General features: G+C 36.1%; 3 protein-coding genes across 8 annotated transcripts in view; 2 read left to right on the top strand and 1 right to left on the bottom strand.

Moving 5' to 3' along the window:
- The window catches only part of LOC138327308 (UDP-glucose 6-dehydrogenase-like), a 46489-nt gene extending 39044 nt beyond the window's left edge, over positions 1-7445 (top strand). For both annotated transcript variants that reach the window (XM_069273293.1, XM_069273292.1), the window contains exon 12: positions 2021-7445. In XM_069273293.1, coding sequence (XP_069129394.1) covers positions 2021-2194 — 174 coding nt within the window. In that variant the 3' untranslated portion in view covers positions 2195-7445. The remainder of the gene's footprint in view (positions 1-2020) is intronic.
- A 4710-nt stretch (positions 7446-12155) lies between these two features.
- LOC138327306 (protein THEM6-like) lies at positions 12156-15162 on the top strand. Its single transcript, XM_069273290.1, has 3 exons — positions 12156-12374; positions 13105-13319; positions 14359-15162. The coding sequence occupies exons 1-3, from the start codon at positions 12233-12235 to the stop codon at positions 14593-14595; spliced, it is 594 nt and encodes a 197-aa protein (XP_069129391.1). The 5' UTR covers positions 12156-12232; the 3' UTR covers positions 14596-15162.
- A 1593-nt stretch (positions 15163-16755) lies between these two features.
- Positions 16756-21048, bottom strand: part of LOC138327304 (glucosamine-6-phosphate isomerase 1-like) — a 12100-nt gene continuing 7807 nt past the window's right edge. For 4 of the 5 annotated variants that reach the window (XM_069273284.1, XM_069273285.1, XM_069273286.1 and 1 more), the window contains one exon: positions 16756-18865. In XM_069273284.1, coding sequence (XP_069129385.1) covers positions 18623-18865 — 243 coding nt within the window. In that variant the 3' untranslated portion in view covers positions 16756-18622. Of the gene's footprint in view, positions 18866-20759; positions 20859-21048 lie in introns of those variants that run through there. The other variant, XM_069273288.1, reaches the window with a different exon arrangement.

Raw genomic sequence — 21048 nt, 5'->3', positions numbered from 1 at the left:
TCTGTTTGTATGGTTGTCTACATCAATCTGTTTGTATGGTTGTCTACATCAATCTGTTTGTATGGTTGTCTACATTAATCTGTTTGTATGGTTGTCTACATCAATCTGTTTGTATGGTTGTCTACATAAATCTGTTTGTATGGTTGTCTACATCAATCTGTTTGTATGGTTGTCTACATTAATCTGTTTGTATGGTTGTCTACATTAATCTGTTTGTATGGTTGTCTACATCAATCTGTTTGTATGGTTGTCTACATCAATCTGTTTGTATGGTTTTCTACATCAATCTGTTTGTATGGTTGTCTACATTTATCTGTTTGTATGGTTGTCTACATCAATCTGTTTGTATGGTTGTCTACATTAATCTGTTTGTATGGTTGTCTACATCAATCTGTTTGTATGGTTGTCTACATTAATCTGTTTGTATGGTTGTCTACATCAATCTGTTTGTATGGTTGTCTACATTAATCTGTTTGTATGGTTGTCTACATCAATCTGTTTGTATGTTTGTTTACATCAATCTGTTGTATGGTTTTCTACATCAATCTGTTTGTATAGTTGTCTACATCAATCTGTTTGTATGGTTGTCTACATCAATCTGTTTGTATAGTTGTCTACATTAATCTGTTTGTATGGTTGTCTACATCAATCCGTTTGTATGGTTGTCTACATTAATCTGTTTGTAAAGTTGTCTACATCAATCCGTTTGTATGGTTGTCTACATTAATCTGTTTGTATAGTTGTCTACATTAATCTGTTTGTATGGTTGTCTACATCAATCCGTTTGTATGGTTGTCTACATTAATCTGTTTGTAAAGTTGTCTACATCAATCCGTTTGTATGGTTGTCTACATTAATCTGTTTGTAAAGTTGTCTACATCAATCCGTTTGTATGGTTGTCTACATTAATCTGTTTGTATGGTTGTCTACATTAATCTGTTTGTATAGTTGTCTACATTAATCTGTTTGTATGGTTGTCTACATTAATCTGTTTGTATGGTTGTCTGCATCAATCTGTTTGTATGGTTGTCTACATTAATCTGTTCGTATGGTTGTCTACATTAATCTGTTTGTATAGTTGTCTACATCAATCTGTTTGTATGGTTGTCTACATTAATCTGTTTGTATGGTTGTCTACATTAATCTGTTTGTATGGTTGTCTACATTAATCTGTTCGTATGGTTGTCTACATTAATCTGTTTGTATAGTTGTCTACATAAATCTGTTTGTATGGTTTTCTACATTAATCTGTTTGTATGGTTGTCTACATTAATCTGTTTGTATGGTTGTCTACATCAATCTGTTTGTATGGTTGTCTACATCAATCTGTTTGTATGGTTGTCTACATCAATCTGTTTGTATGGTTGTCTACATTAATCTGTTTGTATGTTTATCTACATTAATCTGTTTGTATGGTTGTCTACATTAATCTGTTTGTATGGTTGTCTACATCAATTTGTTTGTATGTTTGTTTACATCAATCTGTTTGTATGGTTTTCTACATTAATCTGTTTGTATGGTTGTCTACATCAATCTGTTTGTATGGTTGTCTACATTAATCTGTTTGTATGGTTGTCTACATCAATCTGTTTGTATGGTTGTCTACATTAATCTGTTTGTATGGTTGTCTACATCAATCTGTTTGTATGGTTGTCTACATTAATCTGTTTGTATGGTTGTCTACATTAATCTGTTTGTATAGTTGTCTGCATCAATCTGTTTGTATGGTTGTCTACATTAATCTGTTTGTATGGTTGTCTACATCAATCTGTTTGTATGGTTGTCTACATTAATCTGTTTGTATGGTTGTCTACATCAATCTGTTTGTATGGTTGTCTACATTAATCTGTTTGTATGGTTGTCTACATCAATCTGTTTGTATGGTTTTCTACATTTATCTGTTTGTATGGTTGTCTACATTAATCTGTTTGTATGGTTGTCTACATTAATCTGTTTGTATGGTTGTCTACATTAATCTGTTTGTATGGTTGTCTACATCAATCTGTTTGTATGGTTGCAGGCATTGGATTACCAGGGGATATACAAAAGCATGTTGAAGCCAGCCTTCCTGTTTGATGGTCGGCTGATCCTGAAGCATCAGGAACTCCTTGATATCGGATTCCATGTGGTAACAATAGGCAAGAAACTCCAGAGATCAAATGTACACAGACCTATAGCCACTAGCTTACAATAGTGGGTGGTCACCTGTCTATAGTACTGAGGCAGGAAGCTCCAGTGGTCCAATGAACAGACCGATAGCTGTACTATAGGAAGAGAGGACACAGTACACTAAAGGGATGGAGGGAAGCAACAGCCAACACTGTCCACCAGTTTCATTATAGTCATCAAGATCTGGCAGTCTTCATAAGCCAAAATACCGCAGGAAAGGAGTAATGGACAGAATGTTGTAAAAAGTTATCTTGTCGTAGGGCATTCAGATTAATTTTATTTTTCATTTTGCAAATGAACATAAGATAATTTTAGTGTGAATTCAGTAAAGCTGATGTTTTTAATTTTAACAAAATTTCTATCCGGCAATTTTTATGCTCTTTTGTAAAATTGCCACTTAGATGAGTGTGCAATGTTTTAAGGGAAATGTTGATCTGTGTAGGAAAGACATAAGGTTGGAAATATTGTATTGTCAGCACCAAAATGGTGATTGTTTAGCTAGTAAAAGCCTATTATATTGCTAGGTTTTTACTGTAAATATTTGGCTTTGTCGTTACTTAAAGATGTTTTTAGAACAATGAAAATTTTGACCAACAAATAGAGTGATTGATAAAATGATACGCATAGGTCGATATCATTACTGTCTGGTTTTTACATAGATTTTGAAATTATAATTCCCAATCTTGTCTTTTCATTTTCTTTGCTTTGTTTTTGAAGCATTTAAAGTGTACATGGAACGGAAAATTATATTTTGATATGTTATTCTGTTTGATCTCCTGACAAGAATGTCGAAAACCGCATCAAAATCGGCCGCTTCAGTACCGAGATACCGCCCTCCGAAGTGCTCGATTTTTACCTGTATAACGACTGCTAATTAGGGTATCGGCCGCTCACCCTGATTTGGGGAATAACCGGATGTGACGTCATGAGGACAACGGCAGTGTGAGCTGTACATGTTTGTTTGTGGGGTTATAGCACAAAGGTGGACATATATTCCTGAAATGGGGCTACGAGAATTTTGCAAATATATATACAGTTATGATGACGATTTGATCATATTATATAAGGAAATATTGCAACTGAAATAAGGCTAAAATACATATTTATATTCAGTCTAAATGCATCACCTTGTGTACCTTGTGTAATCTTTTATATATGCACGACTCGGTAATTTTTATTAATCACTTTTTTAACAAATTACTAAATTATCAAACTTCAGGAATATTAAATTTTCACTATGTAATCTAAAGAGACAAATTAGGAAAATGATGGTCATATAATTATCTATTTGAATATGTTTCTGTTTAAATAAAAATTCACTAGGCCTATGAATTTCAAGAACCAGCATAACGAAAAGAAAATGTGTTGAATGTATTTTATACTTCAATACACGTAGCCATCATAGACATAACTTCGGGGGTAAACAATAAAAAAACTTGAGAGTTTGAATTCATAATATAAAATGCATTTATAGCTATAACGTGTTTCTCTTCCCTTTTAAACTATGTTGACATGTGTTATTTAAACAATCTTCAACAGTACATTTATTGATCATATAGATTATCATTTTTGGTATCATATAATGATCGATATTGACCAAAATTCACAATGAATTGGATATCTGAAATCTAGTAACTATCAGAAATATCAAAATTCTGACATTGTGCATTATATTTGCATTGTTCTTTCTCGACATGCCATTTGTAAATAATTTTGCAGTTTCTGTTATAAAAATACATATACATTTAGCCAGAAACATGTACAAATGTATACATGGGTGCGATACACTTGTTGTATGTTATGTACAAACGGTGTATTTTACTTTTTTTAAACCAAAGATTTATAAGTGTTTACAAATATGACATTATACAACAACAACATGATGGTCTATCGCTAACTTACCTGTGGACTGATAGTTTGACACGTGACGTGTGCTAATCAACAAAGCGTGACAGGTCACTAAACACCTTTCTTACGTAACCTCCTCATTAGCCAGGGTTGACCACGCGTTTTAGTTACTGCAGCAGTATACAGGTATAGAGATTAACGCAGCACGACATTGGCTATTTGGAAGTATTCTGATTTTGATACTTGATATCTGCTATTTGGATTAGACATGGACATCTTCATTTCGTCTGACCCATGCATGATTTATTTTTCAAGTAAAGAATGAACTTGAGCGAAATATCACCAAGTCGTCGGATGTACTGTATTACATGTACATAAAAGCTGAATGTATTTTGTCAAAAAACAATTAGATCAGAAAATATCACTCCGTCTAAATTCTAAATATCTGTTACGGTTCTCAAAACTTGGTATATAGAATTAAATTCACCAAATCACAGTAGAATTAAATGACAAACATATTCACTGGTAATTATGCAATGGTATTAAATGTGTATTAAGTCACACGATCGATTTCAGACATAACACAATTAGTAGATGCATTTGCACATATGCAAAAAATTCTGTTTAGAATCATACCTTAAGTCGTATGAAAAAGTCGTTTTATGAAAAAAACCCGAAATTTGTAAAGTGCACGTGGGTTCAATTAGACATTAGGCGAACCCGAGTCGGGTTTTGGGTAACATAATCAAGCACATATACGTCCTTGATATAATATTCATGTATATATGGTTCCAAACACCACGGATATACAACGTACATGGATTATTATCTACATTTCATTGTGTATAATTATGCAGTAATCGCGCAGAGATGTTCATTTATCTACGACACGTACATCAATATATGTATTGTATAAATCCCTATTTCCAAGCATATTCCAAACTCATATCTGTGATTGAGGATAATATTAAATAGGTATCGGACATATACAAAGGTATTTGTGTCTTCAACATCGATGTTTACAAACAGATGGTTTATATTAGATGGCAGACACCGAATATCACCTCTCTAACTTATGCAAGTAGAGTCGATCCCGTTGTCCTCGTGACGTCACAGGTCAGGGGTCCCGAATCGGGGTCAGTGGCTTGAGGCTTCAGGTGTGTTCTAGAGAAAAGTTACATTATCTCTAATACCGTAATCGCTATGAAACTTGTACTTTTTCCATTTTTAATTTTATCCAATGACGCATTGATCAAGCCTTATATACCAAACCATTCCATGTACACTTTAATATTTACAATAGGTGCTTTGATAGAAGAAGAGATTTTGTTTGCATAATGTTGTTATATTTGTTGTTTCTTTTGTCAGTAGCAAGAAAAGAATTTGTTTTCAAATATTTTTTAAAAGTGTAAATATCAGTACATGTATTTTGAAAATATTTTTAAGTTTAGATAGATCTTGAAAGTAATACTCCGTTCAGTTAATGTACTGCACAAGTTTGACTTGAGCTCAGGTTGTTTACGATTTTTATCTCCAATGATCAAAGTCAGATTTTACTATGTTATATGTTCAGTGCTTCATTGTTGACTGTTTAAACTATGTAGCTATCACTGTTGTATACCATGGACAAGAACTGACCTTTAACTATGCCAGGGGACAATATTTCTACTATCAGGAAGACTGGCTTGTACTAGTCAAGGAATTACAATCATTTCTTTACATTGGAAAGTTCAGGGATCAAAATTCATGTCCAGTATCTGGAAAAGTGGCTCCTTCTTGTCCCATGGTGTTAGTGTCATCAACATAGAATTCATAGAATTCCTAGAAAATGGTATCCGTGCTTCCATTAGTTAGGGAATAGTCTGTAGTAAACATTCGATATGTTACATGGAACATTTCTCTGAGTGGATTTCATTTGTAATGTAACACACAGTAATTCCATAGTCTTTTTGTACTGGTCTCCGGAGGGTGGAACATAGGAGTTGTATGTCTGGCTCAGTAGTACAACATTTCTGTATTCTGTGATGTACTTGTTCTGCATAATCAAACCTATTTTTATACATTTTGTAATAATGTTTTAATTTTATGAACAACTTGTATCTACATACTGTTATCTTCTTGCCTTTGTTGTTTACCTATATATGTTTAACAATTGTTTGATAGTTTCCATACAACACAAAATGTCATCCATATTTATATAAGAGCACTTGAAATCTGCCTTTCACGGTTCTGTAAAAGGCAGGTTCACTGCATGCTTTACAGCATCTGCCTCGTTGGCGATTATTTCGTTCATAAGTTTAATGTATCTAAATGTTACTTTCCCTTTCACATATTGCTGTTGTTTTAGTTATATTGTGTTACACTCTCTGTGTGTACTTTTGATCTAACTTATAGAATTTCTTTCACAAAGAATAAGGAGGTTTTCCAACAACGAAGTCACCTTGAGTATGGAACCAAAAATTGTAGAATTTCATTACATAATGTAAAAAGTGATTTATATCATAATAGATCTGTTTTGCTTGTGATAGTAAAATCATAAAGATCTTTTTTCTTTCTACTTTTCTTCATCTTTTTTTCTTTTACAATATGTATATAATCTCATTATAAATGTAATATCTATTTGAATTTTTTTTCACTCTAAAAGTTCTTCTTTAATGAATTATAAGAAACTCATTTCCATTGCATCTTTGGAGAAAACAATACCTGATTAGTTCAATCTAACTTTAATCTTTAAGATAAATTGTATTTATATCTCATCAAGTCTGCTTAAATGAATCCCAATGTATTTCATGTTAAACAAGTCATGCCAGTCTAATTAGTTACTTAAGTTTACTAACCATATGACTGCCTAACCATTGTTTTGCGTTACAGTACAATAAATCTTCATAAATGAGCACTAATTATACTGATCTGTCATAATTTCTGGAATAAGAATTCGTTAACTCCTGTTCTTTATTTTTCAATTAAATTTTTAATTCTGTCTATCTTCTTGTCAGAAGAAATGTTTGCTATATGAAAGATCTTTGTTTTGAAGGTGCTTCACATAATTTCAGCTATACATGAATTATAAACTTAACACTACTATTTAAGCCATCGTAATTGTTAACAGTAAAAAAACTACAAGAATAGAATATTGTTGGATGTTAAACCCTGTATACACTATACACTAATATCTAGTCAACTGCTTGCAAATATTTTAAGTGTGTATCCTGCTTGTGTCAAATATATTTTATTGTTGTAGATACCTGTATGGTAGTGCTGTATTCTCATTCAAATTCATCGGAGTTACTCAATATAACCTTCACAAACAAAATTCATCGGAGTTACTCAATTCCACCTTCACAAACAAAATTCATCGGAGTTACTCAATTACACCTTCACAAACAAAATTCATCGGAGTTACTCAATTCCACCTTCACAAACAAAATTCTTCAATTACACCTTCACAAACAAAATTCATCGGAGTTACTCAATTCCACCTTCACAAACAAAATTCATCGGAGTTACTCAATTTCACCTTCACAAACAAAATTCATCGGAGTTACTCAATTCCACCTTCACAAACAAAATTCTTCGGAGTTACTCAATTTCACCTTCACAAACAAAATTCAGCTTTATAATTTAAGACAGCATTATTTGTGTTTATGATAGAATAGATAGCTACGCATATTGGGATTTCCACGTTGAGTTTAAAATCTCTGTAATATGTGTTTTATAGCAAATTGTGTATACACTTAAATAAAGGTAAATTGGAAAAAAGATTATGTTGTTGCCAAAATGAAGTCACGTTTGATTTTGTACATCGTATGAAGATATTGTTGAAGTTGTTTGCATGATACATGCATATTGTACTGTTTTTTTTTTTACATTATTGTACCTGCATATGTATACAATGTGCCAGTAAAACACTTTCATTGTAAACCCTAAAAAATTATTGTTGTGTTCACATGTCATGCTGCATTGTTATTATATTGGTTGTAGTTGGTTTAGGGTTAAGAAATATAGTATATATTTCAGGCTAATCAAAAGGAAGTTAGATAAAGGTGGAGGGGGGGGGGGGGAGTAGAAATCAATTTGCATACTGCCACAAATTAGCTCTAAATCCATGCCTGTATGAAATAAATTTCCTCAGGTGATTACAAATAATCATGCACATTTAACTGTCTCTCAGAACTGTGCCAATAAATTCATTTCTACAGAAATCCTAAGACAACCTCGTATGAGGTATATTTTATATATGTACTGAACCCCAGTATCGAGAACCTCAGTCTTCCAATGATTTTGTAACCTAGCGGACATATATAGTTATCCTTCATGGTTCTTCACGCAGTCGGGGGAAACTGTTTGACTGATATTCTTGACCCCTTAATTAGTTTATAGCGTCTTTGCCTATAACAGAGTTAGCTCCCTTGCAGGTAGGTATTTATTGTGAAGTCATTATTTTTGTGTGCGCAATTCACATTGCTTTTTCCAAAAAGTTAGAGGTTATGTTCGCAAAAATTTACATCACAATCCATATGTACCCACAAAGGCAGATAACTCTGTAATATTCAAATACAGAATTACCAGGTACTAATTAATGTAATGCAGGTAAATGCTAGTCATAATACTTTTTGGCTAGAGATCTTCTCTAAGCTCATTCAGTTGACTTTGTTTCTAGTGAAGGCAGTAATTTAAGTTAATCATGTTCTCTATGACATTAAAACTTGCCAATGTGTATCGAACATTATATCACTGAGGTCAATAGTGTAGCAATCACTTGCCCTATATATGTCTCCTTTAAATTTGTAAGTTGTTAAATTTATTATTTATATTCTGAACAAAATTCAAATCCATTAAAAGACATCCATACTTTTTTTGTCTTTATCAAATCTCACTCTTTGCTTTCTTTTTCAACACTTTATCTTATTTTGTAGTTTGTAGGAATCTTAATTTTTTAACCCGATAGATTGTAGGTTTTCATTGGTAACATAATATCAGAGATGGTTGTGTTAGAGTTTTAACTGTTAAACTGAAGAGGTTTACAAACATAGTCCATTTATAGTAACATCATTTGCTTTCATTCTAACTTTTGTGTTAGAGTTTTAACTGTTAAACTGAGGAGGTTTACAAACATAGTCCATTTATAGTAACATCATTTGCTTTCATTCTAACTTTAACTTCACATTCAGAGGAAAAACTGTGTATTGGTGGGTTACTATGGCAACATGTGTATTAGTGGGTTACTATGGCAACATGTGTATTAGTGGGTTACTATGGCAACATGTGTATACTTGGGTTACTACTATTTAAGTTTATATGTTCAGTTGTTGATTTTTGTATTCTCTGATACAACTGCTATTGTAATAGACTAGAAAAAGAATTTTAGTACTGTACAAAACCAAGAAATCAATTTGTAAAATAAAATTACTTGATGACCTTTTACCAGATTTGACTTTTGTTAGTATACTACAGAGATGGAATACTTCCTGCATGTTTTAACTGGGTCAAGGAACCACTTATAGATTTGGGTGTAAGGTTGTGTATAGCGAGAAGAAAATGCCTAGATGTACCTTTGTGTGACATCATCACCATCTTTTTAGCTCACCTGCCCGAAGGGCAAGTGAGCTTATGCTATGGTGCAGTGTCCGTCGTCTGGCTGTCGTCCGGCTGTCCGGCATCAACTTTTCCATTTAAACAACTTCTTCTCCAAAACTTGGAGACCTAGAATCCGGAACTTTGACTTATAGCATGCTGGGATGAAGGGCTACAAAGTCTGTTCAAATGAATGACCTTGACCTTCATTCAAGGTCACAGGGGTCAAATAGGTGAACATTTTTAACAGACCTCTTCTTAATAACCAAGAGGCCTAGAGACCTGAAATTGGGCCTGTGACATGCTGGGATGAAGGCCTACCAAGTTTGTTCAAATGAATGACCTTGACCTTCATTCAAGGTCACAGGGGTAAAAAAGGCTAAAATCTTCAAACGACTTCTCCTTAATAACAAAGAGGCCTAGGGACCTTATATTGGGCCTGTGGCATGCTGGGATCAAGGGCTACCAAGTTTGTTCAAATGAATGACCTTGACCTCCATTCAAGGTCACAGGGGTAAAAAAGGCTAAAATCTTCAAACAACTTCTTAATAACCAAGAGGCCTAGCGACCTGATATTGGGCATGTGGCATGCTGGGATAGAGGGCTACCAAGTTTGTTCAAATAATTGACCTTGACCTTCATTCAAGGTCACAGGGGTCAAAAAGGCTAAAATCTTTAAACAACTTCTTCTTAATAACCCAGAGGCCTAGGGACCTGATATTGGGCATGTGGCATGCTGGGATCAAGGGCTACCAAGTTTGTTCGAATGAATGACCTTTACCTTCATTCAAGGTCAAAGGGGTCAGATAGGCTAAAATCATTAAAAGACTTCTTCTTAATAACCAAGAGGGCTAGAGACCTGATATTGGGCATGTGGCATGCTGGGATAGAGGGCTACCAAGTTTGTTCGAATGAATGACCTTGACCTTCATTCAAGGTCAAAGGGGTCAGATAGGCTAAAATCTTTAAACAACTTCTTCTTAATAACCATGAAGGCTAGAGACCTGATATTGGACATGTGACATGTTGGGATGAAGGTGACATGTTGGGATGAAGCGCTACAAAGTTTGTTCAAATGAATGACCTTGACTTTCATTCAAGGTCACAGGGGTCAAATAGGCTAAAATCTTTAAACAACTTCTTCTTAATAACCATGAAGGCTAGAGACCTGATATTGGACATGTGACATGTTGGGATGAAGCGCTTCAAGGTTTGTTCAAATGAATGACCTTGACTTTCATTCAAGGTCACAGGGGTCAAATAGGCTAAAATCTTTAAAAGACTTCTTTTTAATAACCAAGAGGCAAAGCGGCCTCTAATGTGCTAAGGGATGATATAAATTCTTATTTACTCTATTTGTTAAGTATGAACCATGTATGATTACCAGATTGCAGGTGAGCGATTCGGGCCCATTTGGCCCTTGTTTTAAATCTCCTATGTATGCATTATCATTTGTTATGAGAGAGAAAATTAGCACTATCAACTAGTACTGGCAGTGACTTGTGCTTCGGTGTGACTTACACAAAACCTGAAAAAAAATCATAAAAATACCTTTGTGGCATATACTCTGAAGGTGTGCAGTGTTCTCCCTTAAGGATTTTTTTCCTGCTGGTCCTAAGAACCGGCTGACCCTTAAAGTTACCGGTCCTGACTGAAAGTTACCGGTCCTGACTGAAAGTTACTGGTCCTTACGAAGTTACAATTCATTCTGGTAGTTTATATAATTACAAGCAAAGTAAAAGTTTTACTAACAAAACTTCGACCTTTCTACAAATCTACTGTCATTTTTGTTATCCTCTATCCGGACCAAAAGTTCCCGGTCAAAGGACCAGCTACATGGTAAAAATTGTCTGCCCGACTATACAATTGTCGGTCACGGGCAGACGGACAGGCTTTAATTTCGAACGCTGTAGGTGTGATTTATAATCTGGAAAATATGGTAGTCAAAAACCATTAAAAAGATAAAACACAATTCTAAGTATTTGCCTCACTACCATCATAACTGAGCAGAGCTTCATGACTAACTTTGCAGACTTTCAAAATCCAAGATATAGCCACCTAGCTGTCAAACACTTTGTTTACAATAATCATTTATTTACACAAATACAGTAATCTGAATGGTAGATTTTATTTTGGATTTCTGAATGAAAAATGTATCAGCAGTCAAACCGGTTGATTAAGACCCAAAGAAACAATGAACTACATAGGTGCACATACGACAGTGGTCTCATTAAGGAGGTCTTTTTCATACTGAGGTGATTGCTATGACAGGATTTACTTAATATAGAGGTGTAGCAGCATTGGACTGGATCGATCATCAGTGACCAAGTAGCTCAATCAATATAGATCATTCAGCTAAAGTTTGGAGATCCCGGGTTCGAAACCCGGCCTGGTCATACACAATATAATGTAACATTTTCTCCTCTCCTGTTGCAGAGGTTTGAAGTCAGGACTGAAATGTATAAATAAACATGAAGCTATCAATGGGTAAATCATAATAATTATTAAAGTACACATCTTATATTTATACCAGGTTGGCATATTTTACCCTACACACCGGTATATTTATACCCGTATCTTAATTTCCGGTAACACCGTCTAGCTGAGAGTTACAGGTCGGTGTACCCGTAAAGCCTACAAAATGATACTCTATTTGTGTCTTTTGTTGCTGGTTTTATTATTTGACATAAGCTATTACATTCGTCAAATCTCACTTGTCATCACATCTCTAATCCGGCGGAGATCATCTACAAAGTCGTTGCTAGAAGCCAGCGAGATTACAGGTAACGTTAAGGTGACACGACTCTTCTGTTGAACTGAAAATTGTCTTGCTGTACTGTAGAGTATCGAAACGAAAGCACACCAGTCAAAAAGTACCATTTATCCGTAATGAAGGTTTCTAAAAAAGGAAAACATGATTCGAAATAAATAGTCAGCATTGATCCTTTGACAGACGATGGAGAATCAACGATGGGAGCAGGGAAGACAATCCTGTCAATGTTGACAAAGCTTTGTTAGCTTAACCATACTGTTTGCATATATAGAAATATATAAATTTTAGAAATCATGGGGAAAGTAAATGGCTTGTCATTGACGAAAACGACAGTACTGTATGTATGTTTAAATGATAAACTTTTCATGTTGCTAGACCTGTAATCCAAGTTTTTTTATCAAACAACACACATAATAAGCTCAATTAATCTTTTAAACAATTAGCTTAATTTTCCTTACCATGTATACGATATAGACCTATACATGCTGTTAGTTGAGGTTTCTTTCTACTGCAAAGAGAAATTAGTTTCTGAAATAGAATCTGTCCGTGTTTTTTTTTCTCACTTTGCGAAAATTTGTCCACACTGAGTGGATCAGATGTATTGCAATCAAATCTCTACATGTGTAGATCAATTATGGAATGATTAATCTTTAAAAACTTTCCTACAGAATTATGATATGATCTACGCAGATTTTTTTTTTTTTGTTCATCGCATCTGATCATGCGTTTATCTATTCCAGGTATTGTCCTGACAAGTGACCTTGATCTCCAATTTCACATGAATAATGCTCGTTATTTACGTGAATGTGATTTTGGACGTACAAAATTATGGATAGAAAATAGAATCATTGGGAAGATTGGTGTTGGAAGGACAGTGAAGTTGACCAATGCTGCACAAAGTGTCCGATACCGTAAATCCCTTCAGCTCTTTGACAGATTCACAGTTATCAGCAAGGTCTGACTGCTTGAGACATCGTTTTTTATTAGCTCACCTGGTCCGAAGGACCAAGGTGAGCTTATGCCATACCGTGGCGTCCGTCCGTCCGTCGTCCGTCGTCCGTCCGTCGTCCGTCCGTCCGTCCGTCCGTCAACAATCGACTTCTTCTCCATAACCGCTGGTCAGATTTCAACAAAATTTGGCTGGTAGCATCCTTATGGGCTACTAACTGAAAATTGTACAAATGATGGGGCTGACCCCCCAGGGGCCTGAGGGGCGGGGCCAAAAGGGGTCAATTTGGCTATTTCCATATAAACGACTTCTTCTCTGAAACCAAGCATGGGATAGCACCCATAATGCAATAGTAGCATCCTTATAGGGTGGGGATTCAAAATTGTACAAATGATGGGGCTGACCCCCCGAGGGCCTGAGGGGCGGGGTCAAATGGGGTCCATTTGGCTATTTCCATATAAACGACTTCTTCTCTGAAACCAAGCATGGGATAGCACCCATAATGCAATGGTAGCATCCTTATAGGGTGGGGATTCAAAATTGTACAAATGAGGGTTAATACATGGGAGTGTGTGTAAAGACTCTCTTTGTGGTTTGTGTAAAGTAGTGTAAAGTCTCTGTAATTCAGCTGACAGAGCACGTTTCTTTGGCTTAGTCAGTAGGGCCGTAATTTCCCACATTGGAGACCAGGTCGTATTAGATTCCTGATTGAGGCACTCGCCCAGAATATGTATATTTTCCCTTGTCTTCTGCTTTTCCTTCATTTATGCAATTGCTAAATGATTGTCTTATTAGACATCTTGCATCTTTTCCTTCATAAAAAAAATCTTTTAAGCAAAAGAAGCAATGACCTATTAGGTTAGATCAGTAACAAACTTGGATAATTTGGATGAAAGAAAATTTTGATCAAATAGATTATCTTGACCTTCATTCAAAGTTGAAAGGTCAACTTTGCTGATCTTGTTACTGATAAGGATAACAATGGTGTATTGTATCTGAAACTACTTCTTTCATAATTTGCTTGTTGTTTTTTTTTTATTTGCAGGTCATATTTTGGGATGAAAAGGCCTTCTATATGGAGCAGCAAGTTATACGACAGCGAGATAATTTTATATGTGCTGTGGTTATGTGTAAGCAGGCTGTGATAGGACAATCCCCAGTTAGTCTAGTTGAGAAATTACCAGGACATTCCACAGTTACCCCCCCTCCTTTAACACCAGAACTACAGACTCTCATGGAATCGTGGCAGCACTCCAGTGATAGACTAAAGAAACAATCGTAGTTTTCATCACAGATCATAGTAGATAACATAAATCATATTTACATATTTCATTTTCATTTGACCTGACATTGTACATGGACCAAAGGGATTTAATTCATTCACCCCGGAAGACACATTTGGACTCTTCTGAGACTAAGATTGGAACAGTTCATTATGAAATTCAGGGGTTGCATAATGTAATGCTTTAATTGGTGGGTAATGATAATAATATGTCTTTCAGGTGGTAAATTATTTGAGACATAAGTCATTATGAACATAGACCTGAAGTCATACAGTATATACATGTAACTATCTCCAAAAAGATCAGTCAAAGACTATAGCATTATTTAAGATATATTTAAATATTCTGTACTCTAATTAGACTACGACTTAAGTTTATGAACACTAAACTGTCTACCATTTGTAAAACATGTTCCTCTGTGTTTAAGGGCTGTGTAATATCAGAGTTTATTGTGATGGATTCGAGTAGCTTATGTTTTTCATACATTATATTTACTAAGGTGGTTACTGAAAATACATTCCTGCTGTGATGTACATTGACGAGGGGAAATAAAAATGTTAACAACATATAGTGAATTTATTTGTTAATTTCCACACTGATATTATTACTGTTATGTAAAAGTTCAGTCTGAATAGTACATTTAAAAAATGCATAATTACATGATGATATTTGGCAATGGGTGATCACTTAAAACCTTCTTATTAATCATTTAATTCATTTGTGTTTATAACATTTTAATTTTTAGCTCACCTGGCCCGAAGGGCAGGTGACCTTATGCCATGGTGCGGCATCCGTCTTCCTTCGTCTGTCCTTTTCACAAAATCCCTTCTAGTCATAAACAGCTGAATGGATTTTGAACAAATTTGGTCTGAAGCTTTCTTAGGTGAAGGGGAACCATGCAAGCTTGTATAAACGGTGAGTCTGGCCCCTCAGGGGCCCAATAGGGGAAATATAACAAATTCTTTAAAATCCTTCTTTTGTAGGAATGAAGGGATTTTGTCCTAATTTGGTTTGAAGCTTCCATGGGTGAAGGGGAACCAATTTTGTGTAAACAGTGGGTCCGGTCCCCAGGGGCCTGAGGGGAGGAGCCTTATAGGGGAAATAAAGTAAATTCTTTAAAATCTTTCTTTTTCTGTAGGAATAAAGGGATTTTGTTTTAATTTGGTCTTAAGCGTTATTGGGTACGGGGAACCAATTTTGTATAAACGGTGGGTCTGGTCCCCCAGGGGCCTGAGAGGGGGGCCGAATAGGGGAAATATTGCAAATTATTTAAAGTCCTTTTGTAGGAATGAAGGGATAAAGGGGAACCAATTTTGCAATCTTAAGTTAGTCTGAAACTTCCATGGGTGAAGGTGAACAAAATTTGCATAAACGGTGGGGCTGGTCCCCCTGGAGCAAGAGGGGCGGGGCCCCATAGTATAGGGGAAATAAAGCAAATTTTTTTTAAATCCTTCTGTAGAAATAAATACCTTGGTAGATTAAGTTCAAATCTAAAGCCTTTAAGTTGGTAGCTTGTATTCCTAGCCTGAAACAGGTGAGCGATACAGGCCCAATTGGCCTCTTGTTTAAAGTTTCGGTTCGGTTTTGTACTACTGAACATTATTTACAGTAGAAGGTAAAGAAATCTAAGGACAGACCCATACATGTATGGGTTTGTGTGGGGAATTATTGTCATGTTGTGTCTCGTTGTGATAGTGTGGCTCTTACCATCTTTATAGTGGAACCATACTGGAGCATACTATCTCAGATATAGAACAAAGCCTGCCACCTAATTACATTATTCTGTATATTACAGAGTTATCTGCCCTTGTGGGTAGATATTGATATTGGCATCACAAGTGTGTGAGTGTATAACATACTTTTTCAGAGAAAACAAAGTGAGTTTTGCTCACAAAACCATGAGGTCACAAAACATACATACGGGCCGCAAAGGAGTTAACTATGTAATGTACAAAGATTGAATACTGACAACAAACAAATTGGTTGTCCCACTCCTTGAATGCTCAGTGATCAGTAGGGATAGAAACTATACTTGTTTTAAACTTTGGTGTATTTCAGCGACAGGCAACCCTAAAGTTCAACCCTAAAACAGAACCTGAGACAGTATAAGATCTATATAAGGAATAAAGCAGTTCAGAAAGAAGAGAAACGATAAAAAATAAAAGATAATGATAAATTTTATTGAAGCTCTAGTTATAGTAACAGCACCAAAGAAATCAGCGCACAGTCCAGGACAGAAATACATGACCCATGTATCTGTGTCTTGTAACTAAACTGTAACAAATTTATATACACTTAAAGATGAAATTAATATAACGTGGCAAGATTTTAGTTACCAAAGAAAACATATACATTCTTGTCTATCAGGTCAATGTACATATTTTTTGTTACATATTTACTGGCTAGTGTATTGACTGACCAGAGAGGAAGAGTAACATTATTCTTATCTTATTTACACAAATTTACAACAAAATATACATGGCACAATTTATAAGTTTAATAGCTATATAATATTTTCTCAAAACAATAGAAATATGAAACAATGAACTACATTTGTATTTTAAGAACACCTCAGATCGGTATTTAATCAAAACATGAAAGGATTTCTGAACAAACTTAATACTACTAACCCAGAACACACTACAATACACCAACACTAGTAAATGAAGACTAGATCTCAGAATAAATAATAAATATAGAGATTCTGATCTTGTGATTTGATTGCAGAATAAAAAAAAAATGTTAGGGGCACCTGAACATTTGTATCATACGTAAAATTTCATAATAAAATAAAAGAAACCAAAGGATTACAACCAAAGGTTTGAATGATGTTTTGAGGTACATGGGGTGGGGCTGATAAGTGATCAAAATAAAAGGCCTAGTTTGTAATGCACATTTTATTGCGTAGAAATAATTTCATGATGGATCATATAAGCATTAAAGATAATTTTCTAATGATGCCCATTTGAGATGTAAATGTTGCATGTACCAGTATTATGGAAAATGCAAAACATACAGTGTTTGTATATGAATTCTTAAAACAAATTTTTCTCAGAGATCTGATCTAAAATATTGCTAAGTTAATATAATCTAGGATTAAAGACTGATGCTGTAGTTCAGATATTCACTTTACATGTAAAATGTATACATTTAAAAATAGATTCATCGTATAAAGGAATGCAAGTGTAGGTATATTAGATAAATGTACATCCATATCCACAACACACGGAACAAAAAAGATTACTTTAACTCCATTTGACAAGATGAAATCGTGAATCAAATCTGTTTCCTCATCAATGTATACCTTAACTGTCCTCTTTCAACTGACACACCAAAAGATTACACTGTACATGTACTTTATTTGGAAATCTTCAATTTAGAGAATCCTACCTTAGTCCTAATGGTACATGCGAGTAAGATATGTAAGTACTGTACTCGACCCAATAAGCCCCCCTGTCCTCATAAGGGTCCCTTCCCTGCCCCCCCTCACCCCTTCATGATATTTTTGCCCTGGGCACTTATTGGGTTGAATATGGCACTTGGATGTACTAGTACTATGTAACATATTTGTATGTTAGCAGTAACACTATTTTAGCACTATACACTCTAAAATATGACTACACTAATGGTATCTCCTGTTGTTTGTATAGTCATTTATATACATGTACAATGATTGTACTAATCTGTTCACAATGAATATTTCACTAAAGTTTGCTTGTGCCAAATCAAGTATGCCTACAGTATACAGGTAATATTTATGTACATACAAAATAGATAATATACATTTATATAGTTCATTTTAACATACATTCACACGCATCAAAGTATTTCTCTATCCAATCATACATATAACATACATACATGTAGAATTTTACAGTATATAGATTCGTAAAATTTGGTCATACTGATAATTTTTAATTTTCTATAATACTAACTTATTTGAGACTTGGTACAAACCATCCTTATATACAATGTATATTGCTTATTGGTTCAATTAAGTAAAACATCCAAAGGTGTGAATCAAACCTACTTCTCATCCTCTTCCTCAATACCTTCAGTACTCTCGATCATTTCATTATGTATTTTCATGATGTCCTTGAAATATTTGACCGTCTTGACCTTCAGTTCAAGGGTCGCGTCCTCGTCGCAGAGGAAGATGGTGCGGGGATGTTGTTGGAAGGCAGACACTGTCCACATGTGACTAACACCTTCCTCTATGGCCTTGTGGAGGGCGAAGGCTTTGTGGGCCCCAGTTATCAGGATCATCACCTGTACAGAGAGGTATCATTAAATACAATGACCTTGTGGAGGGTGAAGGCCTTGTGGGCCCCAGTTATCAGGATCATCACCTCTACAGAGAGGTATCATTAAATACAATGACCTTGTGGAGGGTGAAGGCCTTGTGAGCCCCAGTTATCAGGATCATCACCTGAACAGAGAGGTATCATTAAATACAATGACCTTGTGGAGGGTGAAGGCCTTGTGGGCCCCAGTTATCAGGATCATCTCCTGTACAGTGAGGTATCATTAAATACAATGACCTTGTGGAGGGTGAAGGCCTTGTGGGCCCCAGATATCAGAATCATCACCTGTACAGAGAGGTATCATTAAATACAATGACCTTGTGGAGGGTGAAGGCCTTGTGGGCCCCAGTTATCAGGATCATCACCTGTACAGAGAGGTATCATTAAATACAATGACCTTGTGGAGGGTGAAGGCCTTGTTGGCCAAAGATATCAGGATCATCACCTGTCCAGAGAGGTATCATTAAATACAATGACCTTGTGGAGGGTGAAGGCCTTGTGGACCCCAGATATCAGGATCATCGCCTGTACAAAGAGGTATCATTAAATACAATGACCTTGTGGAGGGTGAAGGCCTTGTGGGCCCCAGTTATCAGGATCATCACCTGTACAGAGAGGTATCATTAAATACAATGACCTTGTGGAGGGTGAAGGCCTTGTGGGCCCCAGTTATCAGGATCATCACTGTATAGAGAGGTATCATTCAATACAATGACATTGTGGAGGGTAAAGGCCTTGTGGAGGGTGAAGGCCTTGTGGAGGGTGAAGGCCTTGTGGGCCCCAGTTATCAAGATCATCACCTGTACAGAGAGGTATCATTAAATACAATGTCCTTGTGGAGGGTGAAGGCCTTGTGGAGGGTGAAGGCCTTGTGGGCCCCAGATATCAGGATCATCACCTGTACAGAGAGGTATCATTAAATACAATGTCCTTGTAGAGGGTGAAGGCCTTGTGGGCCCCAGTTATCAGGATCATCACCTGTACAGAGAGGTATCATTAAATACAATGACCTTGTGGAGGGTGAAGGCCTTGTGGGCCCCAGTTATCAGGATCATCACCTGTACACACAGGTATCATTAAATACAATGACCTTGTGGAGGGTGAAGGCCTTGCTGGCCCAAGATATCAGGATCATCACCTGTACAGAGAGGTATCATTAAATACAATGTCCTTGTGGAGGGTGAAGGCCTTGTGGGCCCCAGTTATCAGGATCATCACCTGTACAGAGAGGTATCATTAAATACAATGTCCTTGTGGAGGGTGAAGGCCTTGTTGGCCCAAGATATCAGGATCATCACCTGAAGAGAGAGGTATCATTAAATACAATGTCCTTGTGGAGGGTGAAGGCCTTGTTGGCCCAAGATATCAGGATCATCACCTGAACAGAGAGGTATCATTAAATACAATGACCTTGTGGAGGGTGAAGGCCTTGTGGGCCCCAGTTATCAGGATCATCACCTGTACAGAGAGGTATCATTAAATACAATGTCCTTGTGGAGGGTGAAGGCCTTGTTTGCCCAAGATATCAGGATCATCACCTGTACAGAGAGGTATCATTAAATACAATGTCCTTGTGGAGGGTGGAGGCCTTGTTGGCCCAAGATATCAGGATCATCACCTGTACAGAGAGGTATCATTAAATACAATGACCTTGTGGAGGGTGAAGGCCTTGTGGGCCCCAGATATCAGGATCATCACCTGTACAGAGAGGTATCATTAAAAAACCAATGACCTTGTGGAGGGTGAAGGCCTTGTTGGCCTAAGATATCAGGAGCATCACCTGTACAGAGAGGTATCATTAATTACAATGACCTTGTGGAGGGTGAAGGCCTTGTGGAGGGTGAAGGCCTTGTAGGCCCCAGATATCAGGATCATCACCTGTTCAGAGAGGTATCATTAAATACAATGACCTTGTGGAGGGTGAAGGCCTTGTGGGCCCCAGTTATCAGGATCATCACCTCTACAGAGAGGTATCATTAAATACAATGACCTTGTGGAGGGTGAAGGCCTTGCTGGCCCAAGATATCAGGATCATCACCTGTACATAGAGGTATCATTAAATACAATGTCCTTGTGGAGGGTGAAGGCCTTGTGGACCCAAGATATCAGGATCATCGCCTGTACAGAGAGGTATCATTAAATACAATG

This window comes from Argopecten irradians, chromosome 7 (assembly GCF_041381155.1).
Source record: "Argopecten irradians isolate NY chromosome 7, Ai_NY, whole genome shotgun sequence".
Classification (NCBI taxonomy): domain Eukaryota; kingdom Metazoa; phylum Mollusca; class Bivalvia; order Pectinida; family Pectinidae; genus Argopecten; species Argopecten irradians.
This window is presented reverse-complemented; position numbering and strand designations above follow the sequence as displayed.

What these genes read in the sequence shown, in the direction of transcription:
- LOC138327306 (XM_069273290.1), top strand. Translation starts at nt 12,233, where the DNA reads ATGATACTCTATTTGTGTCTTTTGTTGCTGGTTTTATTATTTGACATA. An exon ending in AGAAGCCAGCGAGATTACAG is followed by an intron (nt 12,375 to 13,104) that starts GTAACGTTAAGG and finishes TATCTATTCCAG; the next exon opens with GTATTGTCCTGACAAGTGAC. An exon ending in GATTCACAGTTATCAGCAAG is followed by an intron (nt 13,320 to 14,358) that starts GTCTGACTGCTT and finishes TTTTATTTGCAG; the next exon opens with GTCATATTTTGGGATGAAAA.